Source organism: Prionailurus viverrinus, chromosome D4, assembly GCF_022837055.1.
Source record: "Prionailurus viverrinus isolate Anna chromosome D4, UM_Priviv_1.0, whole genome shotgun sequence".
In the NCBI taxonomy this organism is placed as follows: domain Eukaryota; kingdom Metazoa; phylum Chordata; class Mammalia; order Carnivora; family Felidae; genus Prionailurus; species Prionailurus viverrinus.
In genome coordinates this window covers 87253925-87278769 of record NC_062573.1, presented here as the reverse complement: position 1 = coordinate 87278769, position 24845 = coordinate 87253925, and the positions used below count along the sequence as shown (strand labels likewise).

General features: G+C 55.3%; 1 protein-coding gene across 2 annotated transcripts in view; it reads right to left on the bottom strand.

Moving 5' to 3' along the window:
• Positions 1-2380: 2380 nt before the first annotated feature.
• BICD2 (BICD cargo adaptor 2) overlaps positions 2381-24845 on the bottom strand; it is a 45796-nt gene continuing 23331 nt past the window's right edge. Inside the window, exons 2-8 of one of the 2 annotated variants that reach the window (XM_047830665.1) lie at positions 16744-16956; positions 10440-10592; positions 9251-9685; positions 7745-8752; positions 7469-7620; positions 6160-6370; positions 2381-4486 (exon numbers count right to left, since the gene is read on the bottom strand). In XM_047830665.1, coding sequence (XP_047686621.1) covers positions 4481-4486; positions 6160-6370; positions 7469-7620; positions 7745-8752; positions 9251-9685; positions 10440-10592; positions 16744-16956 — 2178 coding nt within the window. In that variant the 3' untranslated portion in view covers positions 2381-4480. Of the gene's footprint in view, positions 6371-7468; positions 7621-7744; positions 8753-9250; positions 9686-10439; positions 10593-16743; positions 16957-24845 lie in introns of both variants that reach the window. The other variant, XM_047830664.1, reaches the window with a different exon arrangement.

Sequence of the window (24845 nt, the reverse complement as noted above, 5' to 3'; positions counted from 1 at the left end):
TGGTAAGTAAATTTATCCCAGCTCTGGCTGTCTAGTGTATGCTTCCATTTTGTAAAGTACAGAAATACACACAAGCAGCCTGTACGAGTCGGGGTTACCCTGGGAGGAAGAGCGGGAGCAGAGTGCACGAACGCCCTGCAGGACTGCCCTCATCCACTTCTCGTGAGGGTGGTGGGTGTAGGCGTGCAGTGTGCAGAACTCCAGTCAGCGGACACTTGTGTGCGGTCTCCTATATGGTGTGCTATCCTTAACACTTTTGGGTAAATAAAACAAATCTTAATTCCCTACTTGAGAGTGAGATGAACAAAAGGAATGTGTGTGTGTGTGTGCGCGCGCGCGCGTGCACGCGAGACACAGAGAGAGACAGAGAGAGACAGAGAGAGAGAGATTCTATTGCTCTCTCCTCCCAGGAGGCCCAGGACAAGGTGTGGTCACGGTATCCACGCAGACCTTTTCTGTGGGGTGAGGTACTGCAGCACTGCCTTGTCCTGCTTAGGAGAAGCTCCATGTGCATGGTCCCCACCTTAGGGACCTGGGTTTACAAAAGCAGGCTCAGGGATGAATGAGGTGAACTCACAAGAGCCAGCGCGCTTGGCCACAAGAAGTTTGCCAAAATGGTAACACAGAGCCCTTCCAGCTCTGCTGTTTGGACACGGCTGAAAGGTGAGCACGTTCTCAGGAAAATCTGGTGGCAGCCCATCCCTGCCGAGATCCCATGCCAGGTGACATCAGAGTGCAGGTACCTCTGTTGTCCCAGCAGGCTCCCATGCTGGCAGACAGCAGTACCCCCATTATTGTCTGCCTCAAAAGGCAGCCCTGGCGGGGAGGGTAGCCAGGGAACTTTGTAGTTGCTGGTTACACATCTGTGTTCACTGTGTGCACACCCGGAGTGTACGTTAGGATGAATACACTTTCCTAAATGCAAATTACACTTTAGTTAAAAGCTGACTTAAACTCACACTCCTACCGGACAAAGGACCAGCCCCATGGCCTGGCATCCCAGACCTTGGTGATAATGACAATGTCAGCAAGAACCGTTTACCACGTCATCTGCTGGGCACCTTCTGTATGCCAGTTACCTAGGGCTTGATGAAATTTCACAACAACCTCTGAGCCAAGAACTATCACCCATATCCCACAGTGGGGAAACTGAGGCTCAGAGAGAAGTCAGTCAGGGTAAGTGAGCCACCGAAGGGGGGCAATTCAGCCAAAGGTCTGTCTTTAAGCTGGCACTGTCGTTTCCAGCTCTGGTAACCCGCCAGATGTTGGGGTAAAAACCACTGCAGGGAAACAGACAAGGTGGCGGGAATAAGGGACATTCCCCCTTGGAAGAGAAGGCTGAGCGGGAGGCCTTTCAGGGCCAACTGACCCCCCCACTCCCCCTCAGGAGGCTCCCACTCCACCCCTGAAAGAATCCAGAGCACATAGGGGGAGCGGTGGGGGGTGGGGGGTGGGGGGAGAAAGCCTCAGCATCTGTGCCTGTGAGTCAAATACCCTAGTGGACAGGACTGGGCCAGGGCCACAGCAGGCCTCGCACATGGTAGCAGCCAAGGGCTGGGTGACACCTGCCCTGCCCAGCCCACCGCCAGCACACGCCCTCCTCCGGGTCTGTCGGGGGCTGTCTTTCCCCCCTGCTCCCGCCCGGAGCCTGGTGGGGCGGCATGAGCCAGCAGGGGAGGTGGATTTCTTCTAGCTACCGACTCAGAAAAACAGGGCTCTTTTGAAAGAGGTTTCAAGTTGGACACGGGTTCAGGCAGCCGCTACTCATGCCAGCCACAGATCGTGAGAGGAAGCGGCCTTGCAGCAGCCACAGGGCCAGGGGAGACCCCGGGGGGGAGGGAGACCCTGGCCTCAGACAGCTGCCCTGAGGTCTGGGCAGCTCCTTGGTTCCGACTGAGGCTGTCAGAAGGACAGCGCCAGAGCGTGCCCAGGGCTTCCCGCCCCCTCAGCCAGGATTTGTCCCTCTGCTCACACCAGGGCGGGCCCAGCATGCCTCAGACATTCCTGCAGGTGCACGTGGCTTTGCGCTGACAAACAGGTCACTCTCGTTGCATCTACTCATCCCTAAGTTCACGGAGCAAGAGTTAGGGCAGAAGGACCCCACACGATCCAAACCTCTGCCTCTTGGGGAGGACGGCACGACGGCCACGTGCTCTCCCTGCCATGCCGCTGGGTAGTCATGACAGTTGCTCACTGCCAGAGGCACCCCGCGCCTCCCCACCTCCCCACGCCTCCTGAAACAGGTCCCAGGCTGCCTCCAGTTCCTACCGCTAGGGTTACTGACCGGCTGGTCTCATTTCAGGCCCTGGAATTACGATGCATTGCTGGACCCGCATTCATCTGAAGGAGGGGGCAGAGCAGCCACACGGAACAAGTCTTGTGCTTTTTATTATTCTTTATTTATTGGTCCTACCACGTGACCCTTACCAGGCCCATGTTCCTATGTGCACTGGCTTTGCAGACATTTGCACCAGACGCCCGTGTCCCAAGTCGAGACTGACCGTTCCTTCCTACTTCTTTTCCAGGCTCTGCCTCACTTTCTCAGAATTAGAATGCATTTTTGTTTGTTTGTTTGTTTGTTTGTTTGTTTGTTTGGGTCTGTGTAAAGGTTCCTTGGCAGGAGAACATGCATATGATCTTAAAATAAAGACAACATTCTGACACTAAGGTAATGCACAGAAAAAATACAGTACTCAGACATCATTGCAAATAAATACCCCATACAGGTGAAGTTATTGTAAATGTAACATTATTTCTTATGGACCGACACTGTAATAGAAGGTAAGAATAGGGGTCCCTACAACTAGGAAGAAGAAATGCTTATTCCAGGAAACAGAATTCTTTGACCCTTGCTACTTATATATTATTATAATTTGTCCTTTATTTTGGAGAAGAGAGGACACTTTCTTCTTCTGTGAGTACCAATTTTACCGTATGCACAGCCTCACCCAGCAAACCCGGCGGGACACAGCCCTGGACTGCTGAGGGGCTTCACCGAGTTCTGTTTCCTGAAATTAACAGCGATTAGTTACACCAAGCAAGAGAATACAGAACGTCTCTTCCTCACATTTGCAAAGAACACTACGGCTAGCCCTCACCCCTGCACGAGGCCGACAGCCGGCGCCCCTGCCGCCCGCTCTTCACAAACATGGCGTGTCGTCCACACCGCTGGCTTAGCTTGTCCCCCAAGTCCATTTGGTTCCCAAAGCACACTCGAGGTGTGTGTTCACTTTCCTTTTCTCAGCCCCTGAATTTGCAAGGATCTGCACAGTAAAGAATCACTGACTAACAGAATTTTGCACAATCGCTGTTTTCTTTCCCTCGACGAAGATGCCCAGGTTCAGGTACGAAGGTGCGCACCCGTTCACACCTACTGGTCCACACTGGCCTTCAACATTCCCAACTAGCTCCTCACTGTCCATTTCAGAGCACGAACTGCGCTGGGACACCTCCCTTAACTGATGAAGGCACTACTGGCAATGATTACTAACAAAAAGGCGTTGAGACAGAACACCCTAGAAACCGACGGTGTAGGGTTTTCTACGTGTGCCACCATCTGGCACAACACCCGGAGTAACAAAACAATTCCAATTTGGAATTTCACTGGTACCGTTGTATAAAATTCTGTTAATCGGTCATGCTTCACGATGTCCTAAAACCCACAAGATCCTGGAATTCGCAGGTAACGCTACTCATTCAATAATTTATCTTTTTGTTTTCAAGTGCCTATCACTGTTTAACCAGAGCAAAGGTCAAGTTTTCTTCTTGTTACATTGAACTATTCCTAAGAATAATAATAATACAATATGAAAAACCCCAGAATTGGAATACCCTGGATTTCTTAATGAACATGGCATTTAAAATCTGTAATTTCAAACATGAACCATAATGCCGCATAACCTAAAAGGCTGCTGAACCACAGCGTGGCTACGACTGGCCGAGCTCCTTGCCGGGTCGAGGCCTTCACCTAAACAGTCTAGAGCCACACGCTGGGGAAACACGTCCGTGCCACGTGCTGACACCAGATCAACACGGCGGGAGCTAAGACGGAGCGCTACAGGACCACGAGACAGACCACGGCATCTGAGACCGTCTCTATGGGAGGGATTAAGGAAGCAAATATAATAATATCAAAATATCAAAAGTGCACAGGTTGATGGGATATAAAAGGGCATCTGTAACAGGGAGACCCCGGTGTTGAGCGTTTCTAGCGGGTTCTAAGCGAGCCTGATGGCCGCTGTCCGAGCAGGTTCTTCAGCACCGTACAGGCAAGCAGCTGGCGGCATTCTCAACATTAAAGCTTTATGTCCTCTGCCATTAAACACTCAGGGAATGCTAACTTGGAAAGAACTGCAGTGGCATATCCAAACAGGTTTCTAAGTGGACTTTTAGGCTGCCCTTCCTTCCTCTGCGTGGGCCCGCGGGAGGGGGAGGGGCTGCAGTGTGACAGGGCCGCGGCCGAGTCCTCCCGGCAGCTACTCTACAGCTGAAAACGGGAGAAAACAAGACAGCGTTAGAACCGGCACCGGCCCGACCACCGAAGCTCTGGCCGGGCGAGGACGTGGTGCGTTAGTCGGCAGCAGACGCGGAGAAGACCTGCGTGGGTTAGGGGGGCCGTGCCTTGTATGGACGAGAAGCTGCGTGCCAGGCTCGGCGGAGGGAAGAAGCGACGTGCGGGGCCAGCGGGCAGCCAGGCCCCTGGAAGATCCCTCCTCGGGCGGGAGGGGGCCTTGAGACCCAACACCCCGTCAGCAGAGCGGCCCGACCCCTGTCTTCCTGCTCCGGCCGTTGGCCAAACCCAAGGTGGTCCACGCAGCACCTGGAGTCTGCTGGGGATGGGGGGAGGGGCGGGAGCTGTGTGAGGGCAGCGCAGATGCTCCCCGGGGCCATGGAGAGACGAGGCAAGAAGCCCTTCGGGGAGAAGACTGCTGCAGCCTCGCGTCACGCAGCCCCCACTGGGCGACAGGGGTAAATACTGAGAAGTCCTGCTCCCAGATGTGGGAACTCGCGTGGCATGATGCCAAACACCGGGAGCAGAGAGCCCTGCAGCTGCTCACCTGCCACTACCTCTGCGGCCGCACGGCTGGGGCAGGCCACGCACCCGCTGCGGGGTCCCAAACGGGCCTGGGCCCAGGCGGGGTGCCCTTCCCACACGGGGCTGGGCTCTGGCTACAGACGTGGGAGCCCCTCATTTTAGAGCCCTGTGATTGGGATCTGATTGCGAGCAGAGAGTGGAAAACCCACCCCGGAGGCTGGGGAACCCCTAAGTATAAAAGGATGGGCTCCCTGTGAGGACAGAGTCTGGCCAGGCACTTAAGAAGTTTTTCTCTTGGAAAAAAAAGACAAACCCCAGGCCTGGGACCTGCCGATGTGTCACCTCACAGGCCACCAGACAGGCGTGCAGATCTCAGAGAGGCTGAGCCTGCTGAGCCCTGGTGTCAGGTGTGGCGGGCGTGTCTGAGTCACGTGAGCACGAGCGGGAGGGCCCCCCCGCCCACAGGCGCCTGGGCTGGAGGACGCGGGGCTGCAGGACGCGGGGCTGCGGGAGGGAATTCTGTTCTCGTGACCCAAATACGACGTGCAGTGAGATGCCGCACAAACTACGAAGGAATTGTCTCTGTAAACTGTGCCAAGCCACGCGCATCGGCTGAGGCCGTGCCTCGCACTCGGGCCAGAACCTCGAACTGCTGCCGGTCCCGGCGTCGCCGCGCATTAGACACGTGCGGGGAACATGCAAGTTTCAACTCCGGCTCTGTCCCCCTCCCCCTGCAGGAGCCGACGACGGCGCACAGGCCCTGGGAAGCCACGTTTTTGCAAGGACACCCCCCTCCCGCCACCGAGAGAGTAGCTGCTATGAAGGGCGGTCCCGAGGGGTGAGAACAGACACCAAGCTCACAGGGTCCAGGTGGAAGAGCACGCCGCCTCGGCTAAATCCTTCCCTCTGCGCATTAGTCACGGTTAAGACCAGCCTAGCACCGCAGTCCCGCTGCTGCTGGGTTAGTGGAGGAGAAGCGGACGGGTGGCGTGCGGCAGGGTAGCGGCAGCTGCGGCCCCGTGGCCCTAATCGCAGTAAATGTTATACTTCTCGCCGCAGAGCACCTGGGTGGCGAGCCCGGCACCCTCGGCCCTGTCGCTGGCGCAGGCGCAGGTGTGACTTACGCTCGGGGTGCCCGGCTTGGCCTTGGAGGCGGCCTTGGCGCGGCCCCGCCGGGTCTGCTCGTGGTCCAGCTCGAGCAGCTCCAGCCGCTGGGTCAGCGCCAGCTTCTGCTGGATGGCCATGCGCAGCAGAGAGTTGAGCGTCTTCTTCTCGTCCTCGGCGGCTGCCAGCTGCCGCTGCATCTCATCCAGCTGCGTGATGTACTCGTCACACCTGTGGGGGCGCCAGAGGCAAGAGCGTGGCTGCGGACCTGCACGGAGGGCCTGGCGGGGCGGGCGGGCAGGAACAGACTGTGCCCTCAGCGATTCCGCTTTCTCTGGGAAGGCCTCCCAAGCTGGTTTTCTCTAAGGGAGGTGGCCAGGGCATCCAGCCCTCACGGGCAGGACTTGGCATGTTCCCGGATCAGTGCATGCACACAGTAGGTGCTTAGTAAACCACCTAATGGCAACCAGAGTCGCGAGAGGCACGTATGGACGCACCCCTGCGCGTCCTCTGCTTCACTGGGACATGTGCCCCTCTCCTCATGGAGCTGGGAGAGAGAAACACCCACTCCAGGTCTGTCCCTGAGGGAGGCAGCGCTGGGCACACCTGCCCCTCACCCCCATCCGCCATGGTCCTCCCGCTCCAGGGAGTGAGTTTGTGACCTCGGCTGCATTGGAGAATTCAGCCAAGTTCTTAAACAAAACAGGCTGCAGAAGTGGGGTTTCCAGACACCCACGTGCAGAGAAACTGGTGGTGAGGTCTTTCCCAAGCTCCACCCAGGAGGAGAGGGAGCCCCTAGGGAAGCCTAGAGTCTTCTCTCCTGGTCTTTGCCCCTCTTCTCCTACAGGGAGGAGCAGGAGCCCTGATCCAGTTTCTAACCCCATCTAACCCACAGCCTCGGCCTCCCCAGCCTCAAGAAGGCCCTGCCCTGGGTGTCTGCCCAACACCAGCCAGCAGATGGCATTGTGCCCCCTTGGCTGGTGGAAACCCCCGAACCCAGGCCCCCAAGAAGCCCCCAGCAATGACTTCCAGGCGGAGGCATCTGGGCACAGGCGTCCACAGCTGGCTGCCCTCCCCAGCCGAATCCCCGACCGGCAGGTCAGATGGGGCACCCCGGGACCCTGCCCCCCCGCCTTGCAGGGAACCGTCCCTGTGAATCCACACACTTTTCAGGGAGTCAGGGGGCTAACTCCTTGTCTGTGAGCCCGTGCCCCCTTCACACCTCGCGCCTCCAGCCCGCCCACTGGGACCTGGCCTCTTGGCCTCCTCGTCTTGCATGTAAACCAAGGACAACGCTGGCCCTGCAGCCACGGGAGCAGCGGGCGTTACCTGGTGGCAAACATGGCCCGCAGCGAGGAGAAGGTGGCCGCGTCCTCCTTGAGGGCCTTCAGCTCGTTACGCAGCTTCATCATGGTCTCGGTCACCATGGCCTTCTCATTCTCGTACTTGCTCTTCAGGTTGGCCAGGGCCACCTCGGCCGTCTGCGGATCACACACAAAGGGCACACAGTTGAGGAACGCGGGCAGGGGTCCGCCTGCCTCGGGGAGTCACGCCGGGGGCCCCAGGAGGGAGGAGCCCCGCCCGCCCTGCCCACCGGCCCCGCACCTGCTTGTTGGCCTTGAGGACCGTGCGCAGCGTGGTGATCTGCTCCCGCTTGGTGCTCAGCAGAGACTTCAACTTGAGGATCTCCTCCATGAGTGCCTCCCGGTCCTTATCCGAGGCAGGGCCCAGCTCCTGGGAGGCCAGGCGCTGCCGCGACAGCTCCGTGGTGCGGTCCACGGCTGCCTGCAGGTGCCTGATCTGGTCGCGGATGATGGCGATCAGGTTGTAGATGTTCATGGGCTCCCGGCGTGGGTCACTCAGGGGTGAGGGCAGGGAAGGGCTGGGCGAAGGGCTGCTGTCCCCGGCCCCAGCCTCCGCGGCCGGCGGTCCTTTGGGCAGGACAGGCGAGCGGCGCTCGCGGGCCTCAGGGCTGCCGTGGCCGGCGCCAGCCGCGCCCTCTCGGTAGTAGTCCAGCACGACGCGGGTGGGTGTCTCGTTGTTGCACATGCACACGTGGTGGTAGAGGTTGGCCAGCTCCTCGCTGAAGGTCACCAGCTCGTCCTGGGCCACGCTCAGGCTGCCCTGCGTCTCGCCCGCGACATCACTCACCTTCTTCAGCTCCGCCTGCAGCCGGGCCAGCAGCTCGCGGTCCTGGCGGCCGGCCTTCTCCAGCAGGGAGACCTTCTCGGTGAGCGCCTGGCTCTCGGCCTCATGCTGGCCCTTCTCCTCCGCGTGCCGGGCCTCGCCGGCCTCGTGTGCGCTGCGCAGGGCTTTCAGCTGCTCTCGGAGCTCAGTGGCCTCTGCCAGGGCCGCGCGGTACTTGCAAGCCAGGATCTCAGGGCCGTTGATGTCCACCTCGTAGTAGTCACCATCCTCATGGCTGTCCCGCTCCTTCTCGCTGTCCAGGGCCGTCCGCCGCTCCTTGCCGGCCTGCAGGCGCCGCAGGGCACTGAGGTTCTCCGTGAGGCGGCTCACCTCCTCGTGTTGCTCCGACAGGGCGCCCCGCGCCTGCTCCAGCTGCTTCTGTGTGTCCTGCAGTGTCGTCAGCAGGCCCATCTTCTCCCGCTCCAGCTGCAAAAGCACAGGAGGCCCGTCACCAGCCCGCAGGGGCCACACACTCGCAGGACCCCGCCCGCGCCACCGCTGTCACCCTGCAGGTCTGTTAACACATGCCTTGGGCGTGTCACGTCCACAGAGGCTGCCCAGAGGCTGGGGGGCCCCTCCATGGAGATGCGAGGACAAGGGGACAGGTGGGGTGCGGGGGTGGGGGGAATTCTGTTCCGCGAAGAGCAGGAAACCCTGAGGTGACTCATCCACAGGACACAGTGCGGGAGCCCACGCGGGCACCACAAGGGGGCGCAAGGAAAACTGGTGACCAGGGGCCTACTGCTCCAGCACCTCCCCCGCAGCACCGCAGACCCACTTGCGGCAACAACACAGACTTTACAGGAAACACAAATGAGAGGACGGGGGGGCAGGACTGGAGGTGGGCAGGACTGGAGGTGGGGACGGCACGCGTGGCCCCAGGGACCCGAGCAGCCCCGAGGACCCTGAGGGCCGCACCCGCACCTGCACCAGCTGCTGCTTCAGCTTCTGGATCTCGGAGATGTTGAGCTCGCTGAGGAGGTCGGACACCAGGCTGGGGGAGGGCGGGGCGAGACCGTCCTTGGAGGGCGTGGAGGTTCTGTTGTCGAGTGGCAGCTTGGCCAGGCCGCCGTGCTCGAAGCCGTTGGCCAGAGCCTCAGCGTCGTCACCAAGCTTGAGGCCATCCAGGGAGACGTGCAGGTGGCTGGTGTAGAGGGAGTCGTTGATGCTCATGTAGTGGGACAGCTCCTTGCGCAGACTGAGCTTCTGCTCGCGCTCTGTCTTCAGCGTCTCCAGCGCCTCCTCCAGCTGCCGCTCCGAGATCTCCTTGAGCCTGATGGCGTCCTCCAGCTGGCTGTTGAGGTACTCGGTCTCCTCCTCCAAACGCTTGATCTCGTGCTTGAGGCCCTCGAACTCCACCTGGAAAAGAGCAGCACTCTCCTGTGCCTGACCGACGGGGGCTCTGCAGCAGGGGATGGGGTGCTGGGGAGGGAGGTGGTCTGGGCACGAGGTGCACAGGAACATCAGCCCATACCCGGGACACTTGTGCACGTGCAAAGTGCGCTGCTCACTCGGCCGGAGACACTACGGAAATCAGAATACACACATCCCTGCCGCAAATGTGTCCAGTTACTTAAAATGCTACCAGGTATACCCTGGCTTTAAATCTTATAAAACTGGGGGTGCCTGGGCAGCTCAGTAGGTTGGGCATCTGACTCTTGACTTCAGCTCAGGTCATGATCCCCAGGTTGTGGGGATCAAGCCCCACACTGGCTCTGCGCCAAGCCCGGAGCCTGCGTAAGATTCTCTCTCAAAATAAAAAATCAATAAATAAATGTTGAAAAAAAAAAAGATTTAAAAAAAAAAAAATAAAAATAAAAAATCAAAGGTAAATAAATTCTACACAGCTACTTAATTAACATTAAATATTTTAAGAAATATAAAACACATACCTACATGTGTGCTATGACCATCACTCCTAATCGTATCTCAGGTCACAGGTACAGGCGCCCTGCGTCTCGGGGGCAACCAGCCCTACAGGCAGAGCTGAGTTCTCTGGTCTAGGAGAGGCCAGGCCCTGGCTGCACCTCCATCCCCGGCAGTGTGCTGTGCAGCCCTGGGCTCGGCTGTGGGGAAGGAGGCAGGGCAGCACCCTGGGAGCACGGACACTTGCCTGGTTCTGCCTGAGCACGGACACCTGCTTCTGCAGGCTGATGTTCTCCTCCTCCAGCTCCGAGTAGTCCTGCAGCAGACGGGCCTCTCGGAACTTGTACTCCTTGATATCATCCCGCAGCCGGCCACGCTGGGTCTCCACGTTCTGGTTGATCTGCCGAGAAGAAGTGGGGTGTGGGCAGCCGACCACGGGCAGTGCGCCCTGGGGTGCACAGTAATGGGTCTCAGCCTGATCTGACCCCTGGTGTCCTCATCTGTAAAATGGCTAAAAGCAGTTCCTTCCCTCACAGGCTGCAGCTACTTAAACAGCTCAGCACACCTGGCCCAGCGATGCCTCCTTGGCACCCTGATCCCAGAGAAACAAAAACAGGTCCACACAAAAACTTGTGCCCAAGTGTTCAGGCAGCATTATTCACAGCAACCAAATATGGACACATCCCAAAAGCTCACCAACCGATGAGCAAATAAACAATATGTGGTCCAATCACACAAGGGGATGTCATTCAGCTATAACACGGGCTGCGGTGAACCCTGAACCACCACGAGGTGGTGTTCCCACTGTATGATCCCACACACGGGACATGGGCAGAGCAGGCTAATCCACAGAGAGAGAGAAGGCAGGAAGTGGGGTGGGAGGGGTAGGGAGTACCTGGAGGGGCTTCCCTCTGGAGTGATGGAAAATTGAGGGATGGATCTGGGACGGTGCATGAATCTGTGTGCACACTGAGCGGGTGAGCCGTCAGGGATGTGGATTACGTCACACATCCTTGAGGGTGCAGGTATCACGCGGAGAAAGTGGCCGACACAGGACCTGTGCGCACTGCGCGACCAAGACTCAGGATTTCCCAACCTGCCACCACCAGGCGCTGGGCCCCTCGACCTCAGTCCTTCCGACATTCCGGCCGTCCTGGGTGTTACAGGAAGTTCAGCAGCCCCCTGCCCGCTGGAGGCAGCTCCATCCCGCCCTGAGGCAACTGAAACCTTGCAGACACAGCCTGCACCCCCTCGGGGTAGGGCCGACCCTACAACAAACTGTCTCCCACCCGCCCTGTTTCCACTCGTTCTCGTTAGGGGGGGGGGGGGGGGGGGGGGCGCGGTATCTGGTGCCCCCAGGCCAGGCCAGCCCACCAGGGTCCTCAGGTGGAAACTCCGTCGCCTCCCAGACCCCCTTCTTCTGCCCTCTCCCCTGACACACGGCCTCTCCACTGGTGCCAGGCCTTCTCGTGATCACATCCATGCTTTGCAGACAAGATTCCAAGATTCCGTGCAGGGAAAACCAGTACAATAATGCTGCACTGGGAAAATGAAATGGGACCAGGAAGAAAAACATGAGAGCAACAGGAGGCGGGAGTTGTTCTACACAAGTACCCCTCACAATGTCACTACCAGAGTCTCCAGCAAAGTGACCCAAGGGGGTGGCCAAAAGCTGACACCAGAAGAAACAGACACCAAGTTACAGACTGGAGGAAAATCAAGGCCCACCCAGAAAGCAAAACTCCTGTTAAGCAGGAAAAAACAAGTAAAATAACACAGGAGGAGTGGCGACAAGACGAAACACAGTTACTGCCATTGATCCGGAGGGGCAGCTGGAAACGCCTAACGACACTGCGCTCGGTCCTCAGTGCGGGCCGCTTCCCGCCACGGTCAGTGTCAGAGCCAACTTGGTGCAGCATCGGGCCCAATGCCAGTCTAGCTGCCGCCACGCTGACTGCACAGGTGAGAGTGACATGTGACTTAGCAGAGCACCCTCCATCGTGCCATGGGCCTCATCCAATTAGCCAGAAGTCATAAAGAACAGACCAGAATTCTCAGGAAGGAGGAATTCTGCCTCCAGATCCCTTCAGACTCCAGCTGTTCCCCAGGTCTCCAGCCTTTGGCCCACCCTGCAGATTCTGGACCCATGCGCCCCCACAATCACAAGAGCCGATTCCTGACACTAACTCTCTCACTCACACACACAGTGTCTCTGGGTCTATTGCTCTGGACAGTCCTCACCACCAACACGATGACGGATCTATAAGAACTGGGACTGTGTGCTCACCACTGCCGCGCAGCCACGGCAGGCTGGTGCCTCCCAACTGCAGCTCGGCCCACCCTGGCCCGATGCACCTGCAGGGAGCACCGGTCCACTCTGCACAGAGGACACAGGAGGGGAGATGGGGGGTTGGCCCTGAGAGGGACAGAAAGAGGAGGTGCTGCCTGCCAGGGGCCCCCCAGGCCCTCCACACCCCAGAACCTGAGCACCAGGCAGCACTACTGAGGTGAAGCTGCACACGGCCTTTGTCCTTCATTGAAAGTTAACTGTCATCCTATAAGACCACCCTTGGAAAGTGCACACCTCAGCGGCTTTAGTTTGCTCCGTGTTCACGGCTACCCAGACCCAGAGCACTTCCTCACTTTCCGTGAAGGACAAGAAGTGCTTGCTCATCCGTCCACTGGAAGCGCCTCGCTCTCTGTCCTAAGTCACTTTGTTTGGGTGCAGGAGTTGCTCTAATATGTGTGGCACGGCCTGGCACAGCCACCTGGGGTGGAAGCCCCGGCCTGAAACCGGCCAGCTTCCCGCAGGTTTGTACGGCAAGACCAACAGGCTGGAAGGCCGACCAGACTGCAGAAACAGAAGCAAGGGGCATGGCCCCCCACGGCCAGGGCCAACTCGGCCTTCCCAACCCAGAGTGACGTGTCTGTGGTGCGGCCCACCTGGGTGCCCAGGAGTCAGGTCCCACCCTACTCTGTCGCCAGGAACTATGATACAGCCTCCACTCATAAGCACCGGGGCCGACGAAGAGCACACAGGCCCCGTGGGCAGCCAGGTAAGGCACGCGCAGCCCACAAGCTGGCCCAGACGCCAGGTGGCAGGTGAGGGCGCCGCGTGCTGATGCTGCAGGAACCCAACACCTCACTCTGGTTCCCACACAGACAGGGCACCTCCGCCTGGCCCACACCCGACTCCAAGGCTCAAACAAGCTCCAACTGGCCACCACACAGTGTGGTTTTCCCCAAAGTCAGCATCTTCTCCCAAGGAGCCTGTCAACAGCAGCCCTGATGACGGGCACAAGGTGCAGACACGTGGCCCCAACAGGGTGCAGCCCAAGTGGACAAGGTGGGGCACACGAGGACCCCCCAGACCTCAGCTTCCTCGTCGGCAAAACAGGTGCGACAACGGGGCTGGCCTCCGAGCCTCCAGCCCATCTACCCAACATGCTCACACCTCAGCCCCCAGCTGCCCTGAGGAGAGTGTGGGAGCAGACACTGCCTTTCAGTGAGGAAAGTGCACAAGGGCCCATGGAGGGCAGGCACGTGGGACTCACTCCAGCGAGATGGCAGTCCTCATGTGGACAGAGAAGCACCTTCGTCCTTCTAGCCAGGCCTCTGCCCACCCTCCCTGTCCACCCCAGGAGGGAGGGAGGCTCCCCAGGTGGATGTGTGTGGGGCGGGGGTGGGGGGACAGACATGCCCGGAAGGTTCTAGACCAGGGGTGACATTCTAGGTCTGGGTGATGGGGGAGGGGAGGAGCAAGGAGACAGAGACAGGAAGGAGCATCGGGAGAGGGACCCCAGGGACCAGCCTCACTTGGGTGCTTATGACAGCCAGACAGAGGGACACAAAGTGGTCCCACGGGTGGGGGCTCTCTCCTCCTGGCCCTCCACTGTACCTCCCACTGCCCTTCTCCCAGGGGTTCCTAGGGAGGTGCTGAGAGATGACCCAGCTGGACCCACCGTCTCAAGGCAGGCACTGAAGCTGGTCTGACCGGAGTCCTGGGATGGGCCAAGCAATGTGGCTTCTGCAGGGATGGGGCTGGTTCCAAAGCTCTGTTGTACACGTGGCAGTTGAGAGACCCACGGGACTAGATACCTTAGTGGAACTAACTGTATATAATACACTAGAACTGGGTTCCTAGGAAGCCGTGCCCACAGCTGCAGCCACCAGAAGAGCTGGCCCTGGGGAGGCAGGACGGGGCACGGCAGGTGCGCCTGCCTGGGCCCAGGAGGCACCTTCTCCTGGCTGTGCAGGGATCCCCAAAGTGCCTGGGCAGGTAAGGGTTTTCCTGTGAGACTGCAGAGGCCAGGGGAGGAGTGTTCACCGTGTGTGTGTGTGTGTGTGTGTGTGTGTGTGTGTGTGTGTGTGGTGTGTGTGGTGTGTGTGGTGTGTGTGGTGTGTGTGTGGTGTGTGTGGTGTGTGTGTGTGTGTGTGTGTGAGTGTGTGTGTGTGTGTGTGTGGCGGGGGGGAAGGGCGCCACCCCAGGGGCCAGTCGGGTCCAGCCCTGCTGCCCAGGAGGAATGTGCACTTCCCCATGGAGTCCAGTCCCTCATCCCGTGTGAGGCTCCACCCCTGCTGCCTCCTCCACATGCCCACGTCCCCTCCTCCGCCTCCAGGCTGTCTTCCATCCCCTGGTTTGGACCAGGTGTCCTCCCATCCCAGCACCCCCCCCCCCCACCCCATGCTGAAGAGTCCACCCGGCACCTGGCGAGGCTGCTCTTGACCCACCGCCCATCTCAGCTCATGACCAATGCCTGGCCTCCTTCCAGCAGGCTCCTGGCAGCCTGGACGCCACCACAGCAATCAAGCCCTTTTGGCTCCCACCCTGGGTGGCGGGGGTGGCGGGCACAGAATTCTGCTGGGACATCTCTGTCATTTACTCCTGGGCCCAGACACACAGGGTCCACCAAGGCAGCAAGGACAGGGCCCACCAGGACAAAAAGACCACCTGAGCAGATGATGCTGACTCCTCTCTGACCCAGTCCTGCTTCTCAAGGGCAGCCCCCACCCCCTCCCCAGGGCAAATCTCTGGAAGGCCTCAGTGGGCACACAACCTGACTCTGCCTCCAGCCAACTGTGGCCACGCCCGGCTCCCTGGGACTCTGCCTCTCCACCTGTAAGATGGGGCTCAAGATCATGTCCCAGGACAGAAGCTGCTTGGGCCTGTCCACACACTGTGCAGAGGTCAGAGGTCAGCACCCTAAAGCTGCCAGCCTGGTGACCCTGCTCCTTGCTTTCCCCACCTGTGAGATGAGGGAAGTATCTGGATGCCCACAGAGTCACTGAGAGAATGAGTTCTGGGGCAGCTGGAACCATCCCATGTGCGGAGTACGTCTGTTATACAGGTCACACGATAGTGGCCGCTGGACCCACCTGGGAAGCTGGCAAGCCTAGGTGGACACCTAGGCTGACTGTCACAGGGGGGTTTGGTCAGAGGGCACCGTGCAGCTGGCGCATCACTGCACCGGGATGGCGGCAGGACTGGGCACAGGAAGGCCCAGCTATCCTCGTGGCGGGGTGCCTGCCGGGGGACCCTGCACGACCCACACAGCCACATCACACCAAGGCAGGTGCAGGGCGGCACTCATCAGGGACGCCTGGCGCTGTGTTCTCCTAGTCCAGGAAGGAGCTTGGCACAGCAGCCTGGCAAAGGCCACAAGGCCAGGACCAGCAGAAGAGTGATGGAAGCAGGGTACAGAAGGGGCGGGCGGTGGCAGGGATGCTGCCTGGGGGCAGTGGGGACCTGTGGGGCAACAGGCAGGGCCCGGAGAGAAAGAGGCAGCTGCGAGTGTGTGGGGGTGGGGAGGGGCAGGCTTCCTCCGAGGCCCCACCAAACCTGCTCTTGTGTGGGCCTGGCTGAGCTCATTTCCTGACGCCCAAAGCCAGGAGTCGGCAGGTCACCGGGGCTCTCCTGACAGCCCACGCAGGCCCTTCTGGAAGAGGAAAAGAGCAGCACCAGGCTGGCCGGGTAAGTGCCTGCACTGGCTGTTCTGGGCCAGGGGGCCTGGCCAGCAGTGAGGCCGAGACACCTCGGAGGTCAAATCCACACCCCCAGCGGCCCCCCCTCCATCCCAAGCTGGGTAATCCGGTGGGAGGAAATGAAATCATGCACTCTGGCTCCACACAGCCGAGGATGGCCCGCCTCCCTGACCCAAGCCAGCACCCCCCAGGCCCACAGGCCTCGATGACCTCTGACCCCAAACCAGGGGGGGTGACTGCTCCCCACTGCTGCCAGGCCCTGAGCTCTGTCCCAAATCTCGGCAGAGTCCCCTCCAAGTCCTGTGGGATCCCGACTGCCCCGTACCCTTGACTGTGGAACTCTGCACTGGCCACCACTCAGAACTGTCTGTCCATCTGGTCACCTGTCACTGCCACCACTCCCCCCCCCCCCTTCCGGTAAACAGAGGGCAGAGGGTAGGTCTCCCTGTGGCCCAGAGCAAGCAAGGCCCCTTCCCCTCCTGATGAGAACCCAGAGGTTCCAGTCTGGAGGACAGCAGCACAGCCCTCTACCTCCCTGCCCTCCCGTCTCTGCCGGGCTCGCTGGTTACCTCCTTCAGCTCCTGCGCCACGGACGCCAGGCGCTCGCTCTCCGACTGAGTGTTGGTGAGCACGTTCCGCAGCTGCTTCAGCTCCGTCTGCAGCTCCAGCACCTTGCGCACATAGTACTGCTCCTTGGAGGCCGACTCCTGGATCAGACTCTCCTCCCGGCTCTCGCCGTCCGCGGCTACCTTCTTGTGGTTCGTGTGCGCCTGTCCAAATGCCTGCACAGAGACCAGATGCTCATAAAAGGGAGGCCAATGCCAGCTAGCCCTGCAGCCAGACACCCCGGTGTGCACACGCCAGACATCGGGGAAGGACACGATCAGACACAGTGGAAGCTGGACAGGGGCTGCTGGACACCTAAGGGCTACACGGGGCTGCAGGGCTACTGGTCAGGTGGGGACCAGGCCAGGGAGGAGCTAGATGGGGGCTGATGGCCAAGTGGGGCCAGACTAGGGAAGGACCGGGGCCCAGTCGGGGGACTGGCTGGGGGCTCAGTGAGACAAGGTGGGGACGGGAACCCAGCCCCACTCTGTGCAGCTGTCTCCCTCAGAAGTCAGGCTGCTGACCCAGGGGCCAGGCAGAGAGATCCTGCCCTAGGCAGGTCTGAGGTCCACGCAGCGCTGCTCTGCCCGACTCTGACCCCTCTGTTTACCCATCCTGGGAGGGTGGGGCCCAGGCCGAGTGGTGGGACAGGAGCGTGAACCAGGATATTCAGAACCGGTGGACAGACCAGTACGTGTGCCCCAGTTGGGAGACCCCACCTGCCCGCCTGGAGCATGGGTGGAAAGGCAGCTCAAAGTACCAGAGGGGAGAGAACACTGCCATCCCCACCCCCAGAACTAGGCAAGGAGGCTCTGCGCCCAGGCTCAGGGAGGAGCCCCCATGGGTGAGTGCAACCTGCCGTGGCCACAGCTGCGAGGACGCGATCCCTGCGTGTCCTCTCTGCTGGCCCCTTTCCCACTGGCCACCCCATGCAGAATCTTTGCAGGGCTCCTGGCTCGAGGAAGAAAAACAAAATCCATGGAGGGCTGCTGAGGAAGAAGGAAGTTGATGTCTCTGTTTCTTGAGAGAAACGGGGGCATTTTCACTTATTTGCTATTCTATACGAGGTACAGGAATTCTGTCCAAGAAAACAATTGGGGAAATATGTATAAGGAAAAGGGTGTTACTGAGCAAGACCGGTTCTGATCTAAAAACTGAAAATGTAAGAGCTGGCAGGGGATGGGCTAGACGAGGTGGGGACTGGTTGGGAGAACTGTTCTCCTTCCAGAGGACGGGGTCTTGCTCATCTGTCCCCAGCCGCCAACACGGACTGCTCTGGCAAGAGGCGTGTCTTTTCAAACCAAATCAGCTCAGCTCTGTCCTTTCTGATGCTGTCCGCCTGCAGTCCAGTTCCAGGGAAAGAGGAGACAAATCACAGATTCTTGTCCATCCCGGGTGGACAGGACATGGCCCATCCTGGGTGGCAGTCCCAACCCCCAGCCACACAGCCGTCCTGGGTGTGCCAGAACCTGCCAGGCTTCTCACAGGGCAGGTGCCCTGGAAAGCACCTGGAAAGCCCAGGAAAGAGCTGAGGGGTCTCTCCAACTTCCAGACAAGCCTAAGGGGGTGACCTGGGCAGAACACTCGTGACCCTCAAGCTGGAGCGTGGACATCTCACCAGGTGTTGAAGCGACCTCAGAGGCCATCCCGAGGCAAGACGGCTACGTGCTATGACACACACAGGCGTGAGCACACTCACGTCCAGGCCTGCCGGCCTTGGCCCAAATGTTCGCCTCTGTCTAGCCCTCACCCTGCCCACGAGCACAGAGGTGGCTTTTCAGAGACAACAGCTCCTGCTGAGCTAGTAAGACCTAGCTAGTAAGGAGCTACACCTCCTGCTGAGCTAGTAAGACAGTAACAGGACTGGGTCTGGCTCCCATGTGCAAAAGCTACAATAACTGAGACCTTTACGTGACTAAGCAATAATTTTCAAGTCACTGGACATCAGGCAGCGAGACACAGGTGATCTCCATATCTCCATGACAGCCCCCCCCCCCCCCACTCCACCAGGGGAACCCTGACCATGGTGCAAAGAGACAGTGGCAGGTGGGCCAGACAACCTGGGGTCAGGTGGTGCTACAGGACCATGGACAAGGCAGCAAGGTGGCAGACCTGCGGACAGAGGGGACAGTCAGTGCACACCTGTGAAAGAGCCACCAGGTGGGCCATGCAGAGGGACAGATGGAGCAATCCCACTGCTCCCCCAGGCTGAAAGCAGCACGCTTCCAGCAACCACAGGGGAGCCCTAAGCCACCGGGGCAAGCAGGGGGAGCACCTACAGGGCCCAGTGGAGCTGGGGAGTGCTTTCTGGGCCTGAACAACGAGGCATGGGACACACAGGAACAACAGCACCATCTCCCAGCTCTGAGAAACTGGCAGCGAGAGGGAAGGGAAACTGGTCCATGGCGATGAGAGGCAGGCTGTCGCCTGGCAGACTGATTTCTACAGGCTCAGGAAGCAGACCAAACACTGTGGAGCAGGGACTCAGAAGACGCAGAGGATGGAATTACAAAGCGTGACGTTAAGGGGGCACTGGATGGGATCACCAGCAGAAGACAAGACTAGGAAACTTGAAGAAACAGCAATGAAACACACAGAAAAACTAAAAAAATAAAGAGCACATGAGTGAGCGGGGGGACAACTTCAAGGAGCTTCACACACTGGCAACTAGAGTCCCCAGGGGACAGAAAGGGGTGAGGATAAAAGTACCTGAAACAAAATAATGGCTGAAAAATTCCCAAATCTGATAGAAACTACAAATCCACAGACAGTAGCAGCCCACTGCCCCTGCGCACAAGCGAAGTGAAAAAAGCTACACCGAAGCACATCACAAAACTCTTCAAAGCTAGTGGTGCAGAGAAAACACTAAAATCACCTGGAGGGAGAAGACGCGCTTCAGCTCATAAAGAAGCACACAAGATGACAACAGATTTCTCTGACAAGCTGGGAGATGGAGGAACATCTCGACAGAACAAAACGAAACAAACCTATTAACAAAGAGCTACACCCAGTGGAAACTTCACAAACAGAGGTGAAATGAGACTTCAGACAGACAAGTGCTGAATTTATCACCAGCAGACTTGCATTACAAAGACGTTAAATTAAATCCTTCAGGCAGAAGAAAAACAATACCAGATGGAAATCTAGATTTAGGAGAAGGAAGTGCAAGTGCCAGAAATGATAAGTATGGAATAAATACAAAAGGTTTGTCTTATTATTTAAGTCCCTTTAAAAGACCATTAACTGGAGACTCAATGCAACCCCTATCAAGATTCCAATGGCCTTTTTTGCAGAAATGGAAATTCATATGAGATTGCAAGGGGCCCAGAATAGCTAAAACAATACTGAAAACAAAGCAGGAAGACTCAAATTCCCTATTTCAAAACTTAATATAATGCTACAGTGATCAAGAGAGCGTGGTACTGGCATAAGATAGACAACACAGACCAATGGAACAGAAGAGTCCAGAAATGAACCCTCGCATATGTGGTCAATTGATTTTTGACAAATGTACAGAGATAATTCAGTGATGAAAGAATTGTTTTCCAACAAAATGGTGCTGGGACAAATGGACATCCACATGCAAAGAATGAAGCTGAACCCCCACCTCACATCATATACACAATTAACTCAACATGGATCAGAGACCTAAATGTAAGAACTCAAACTACAACTCTCAGAAGAAAAAACAGGGATAAATCTTCATGACCTTGTTGGCAACAGGTTCTTAACCTGTGACACCATAAGCATGAGCAAAAACAACAAAAACCAGATAAATTGGACTTCGTAAAAATTAAAACATTTGTGTATCAAAGAACGCCATCAAGTGAAAAGACAACCTACATGACAGGAGAAAATACTTTCAAATCTTGTATCTGATAGGCTGTAATGTCTACAATGTATAAAGAACTCCTGTAACTCAACAATAAGAAGACAAACAACCCAATTTAAAAATGGACAAAGGATCTGAACAGATATTTCTCCAAAGAAAATAAACAAGCAACCAGCAAGTTCACGAGAAGATGCTCCACATCAGTAGACATGAGGGAAATGGAGTCAAAACCACAAGGAGATAGCACCTCATACTCACTAGGATAGCTGTAATAATAAAAACAAGGGGATGGGGGGAACAAGCGTTAGCAAAAATATGAAAACATCAGATCCCTCATGCATTGCTGGAGGGAATATAAAATGGTGCGGCTGTGGAAAACAGCCTGGCAGATCCTTGAAAAGCTAAACATGGAGTGCCATATGGTCCCGCAATTCCACTCCTGGGTACAGACCCAAGAAAAATGAAAAATACATCCATACCACAACTTGAACACTAATTTTTGTAATAGCCAAAAAGTGGAAACAACCCAAATGTCCACCAATTGATAAATGGATAAATAAAATGTGGCCTACCTACACAATGAAGTGCTACTTGGTAATAAAAAGAAATGAATTACTGACATGTGGTATAATACACATGGACCTTAAAATATCCTGCTTCATGAAAAAAGCCAGTCACAAAGGACCACATATTGTAGGATTCCCTTTACATGAGATGTCTCAACGGGCAAATCTATAGAAGACTGCAAGCGGACGGGCAGTCACCAGGGCTGGGGGTGGGGCTGGGAGGCCAGAGGGGTGATGGCTAAGGTTCCTGGTACCTTTTTGGGCTAGTGAAGATGTTCTAAAATTGGCTTTATATAGATGCACAAGTCTATGAAAACACTAGAAGCCACTGAACTGTACACTTTTAAGTAATCTCTACACCCAACACGGGGCTCAAATCCACAATCCTGAGATCAAGAGTGACAAGGTCCACTGACTGAACCAGCCCAGAGTCCCTGAACTGTACAATTTAAATGAGTTAATTTCATGGTATGTGAATTATACAAATAAATAAAGCTGTTAAAATAAACTTGTTTACAAAAGTTAGAGGCTAGAAAAAGATAAACTACGCTAATAGTCATCAAAAGAAAGCTGGAATGCTCCATTAATATTAGATAAAGTAGATTTCACTGCAAAGAATATTACCAGGAACAGAGGGTCGTTTCACAATAATGAGGTTACTTTTCAAAGAAAACATAATTCCAAATACATACATCTAATAACAGAGCCTCAAAATATATGAAGTAAAAACTGATAGAACTACAAGAATAAACAAATCCTAATTTATAGCTGGAAGACTCCAAGGCTGTCTCTCAGCGACTCACACACTCAGAAGGCAGAGCATCGGCATGGACACAGAAGACACAGACAACACTACGGACTAGCCTGACCCAATGGACGTGTGTGGGGCCCCACCCAAAAGCAGCAGCACACATGTTCTTTTCAGGGAGACATGGAAGGGACACTTAGCCAGACAGACCATATTCTGGGCCATACAAAGTAAATGCTCTGCCCACAGGGAATTACATGAGAAATCAGTAATAGAAAGATATGTTTAGAAAATCTCTAAATATTTGGCAACTAAATAACACACTTCTAAATAATGCATGGGTCAAAGATGAAATCAGAAAGGAAATACTTTCTAAGTATTTTTTTAGCCGAATAAAAGTGAAACCAACATGAGAATTTGTGGGATGCCACGAAAGCAAGCACTTACGAGGATATTTATAGCACTAAATGACCATTTAGAAAAAAAAGAACAATCCGATCAGTAACCTTAGCTTCCGTCTCAAAAATGAGGCCAGGTGCTGCATGTGAAGCTAAAGGCGTAGCTCACAGCCCTGTAGTGTTGAGCTGGTAGGAGCCCGGTGCTCAAACCAGCTTACCACGCTGGCTTCCCTCCAAGGCTTTGCCCAAATGGTCCCAGGGCCTCCTCCAGGCCGAGGGATGAAGGCTTTTGAGTCCTGCCCGATGGCTGCCCTGGTCCTACCTCCATGCCCTAGTAGTTCTGGTTCCTTTGGACTGAAGACAGACCCCATAAACCCCGTGGAGCGTGGCTTTGCACCCTCCATACAGGCTGTGCACGCCTTAGGAGAGGGCTGTTCTCGTTCTCGTGTATGGTGGGTGTTTGGGCCCTGTGCCTCTGATGGGAGGTCAGCCAGTCATGTGGTCTCCCTTCCCAGACAGGGCTTGTGTATTTATTCAGACCTTCAACAAACACTGGATACAGCATGGGTAGGGGACTGAGTCACACGCTGCCTAAAATCTTTGTAGGGGGTGGGTGTGATTCGAACAACCAACTACTCAGGAAAACAGTAGGTGCTAACACTAAGTGCATGCCCATTCCTGGACCCTCAATTCCCACTCGTACTGGAGAGAAATACATGCGTGTATGAAAAGATAGGTTTATAGGAGCATAATTTACAAAAGCCCCAAACCAGACAGTTCCCAGAGGTCTGTCAACAGAAGGAAAGGCTGTGATCCAGTCCGGCACCTGATGGAATACTACACAGCAATGACGAGTACCCCGCTGTTACACAGACCAGCGAGATGAATCTCACAGAACGCTGGAAGCAGTCAGACACGAGAGAGTATATGCTGTGTGATTCCATCTACACACACAGCTCCAAGAATAAGGAACACGAACCTATGCTGGTAGCAGTCAGGGCTGAGGGGGGCCTCTGGCTGGGATGGGTCCTCCAGGAAGGCCTGTGGTGCTGGCCGTGTCCCGATTCTTGATCTGGATGCTTTTTATGTGGGTGTGCTCAGCTCATGAAAGTTCACATTCATGAGTTGTGCTCTACATTTCCCCTCAATAGAAAAAACAAAAACTAGAATAAGAGCAAATGAAATCCAAAGAAAATAATGATCAGAGTAGAAATTAATGAAATAAAAAAATATAAAGAAAAATCGATTAAATCAAAAGCAAGTTCTTTGAAAAGGTCAAACTGATAAACCTCTAGCCAGACTAATGGGGGTGGGGAGGGAAGGACAACAGACAAGAATTACCAATATCACGAGTGGACAGTGACAGCACTACAAATACTAAAAATAATAATAGGGGATATCATTAACAGCTTTACACCAATAAATCTGACAACTTAGTTGAAATTGACAAATTCCTTGAAAGACAAACCACCAAAGTCCACTCAAGAAGAAATAGATAATCTGGATAGACCTGTATCGAAGCCACTGAATGTACATTTAAAAACCCAACAGAGAATATTCACTGCCCAGATGGTTTCCCTGATAAACTCTTACTGCACATTTAAGGGAGAAATAAATCCTACTGTACACAAACTATTCCAGAAAACTGAAAAGGAGGGAATACTTTCTAACTTATTTTATGAGACCAGCATCACTCTGTAACCAAAACCAAAGACAGTACTGAAAAGATGTAGGAAAATGATGTGACAAAATTCAACATCCATCCCTGATAAAACACTTATCAAACAGAAGGGACCTTTCTCAGCCTGATAAAGGGCATCGTTCAAACACCTTACAGCTGACATTTAACGGTGAGAAATGGGTCTCCCCACTTCTGTTCAACATTGTACTGGGGTTGCCATCCTACGATGCAATAAAGCAAGAAAGATCAAAAGCACTCAGGCTGGAAAGGAGGAAGTAAAACTATCTTTATTCGCATATCACATGACAGTCTACACTGAAAGTCCAGAAGAATCTACAAAGAGTTCTCTAGTGAGAGTAAGTGAGTTTAGCCAGGTTGCAAGACACAAGATCAATGTACTGAAATTAAACACTTCTACATATAGGGAATGAACAATCAGAAAGCAAACATTTTAAAAATGTTACTTACAATAGCAACAAAAATATGAAATGCTTAAATCTGACAGAAGATGCACAAGACATACACTAACAGCCACAAAACACTGCTGAGAGAATTAAATAAACAAACATTCATCAGGAAGAAGACTCAATATTGTTAATGTTAACAACACTCTTACCATTGTTAAGATGTCATTCCTCCACAAATTCTTTCAATTCATCACGATGCCAATCTAAATCCCAACATTTCTGGTAGAAAGTGAGCAGTGGATTCTAAAATTCCTATAGAAATTCAAAGGACCTAGAATAACCAGAATGACTTTGAAAAAGAAAAACAAAGTAGAAAGACCTGACTCAGTACTTAGAAAGGCAACTCAGTGGCAAAGGGGCAATCTTGTAACAA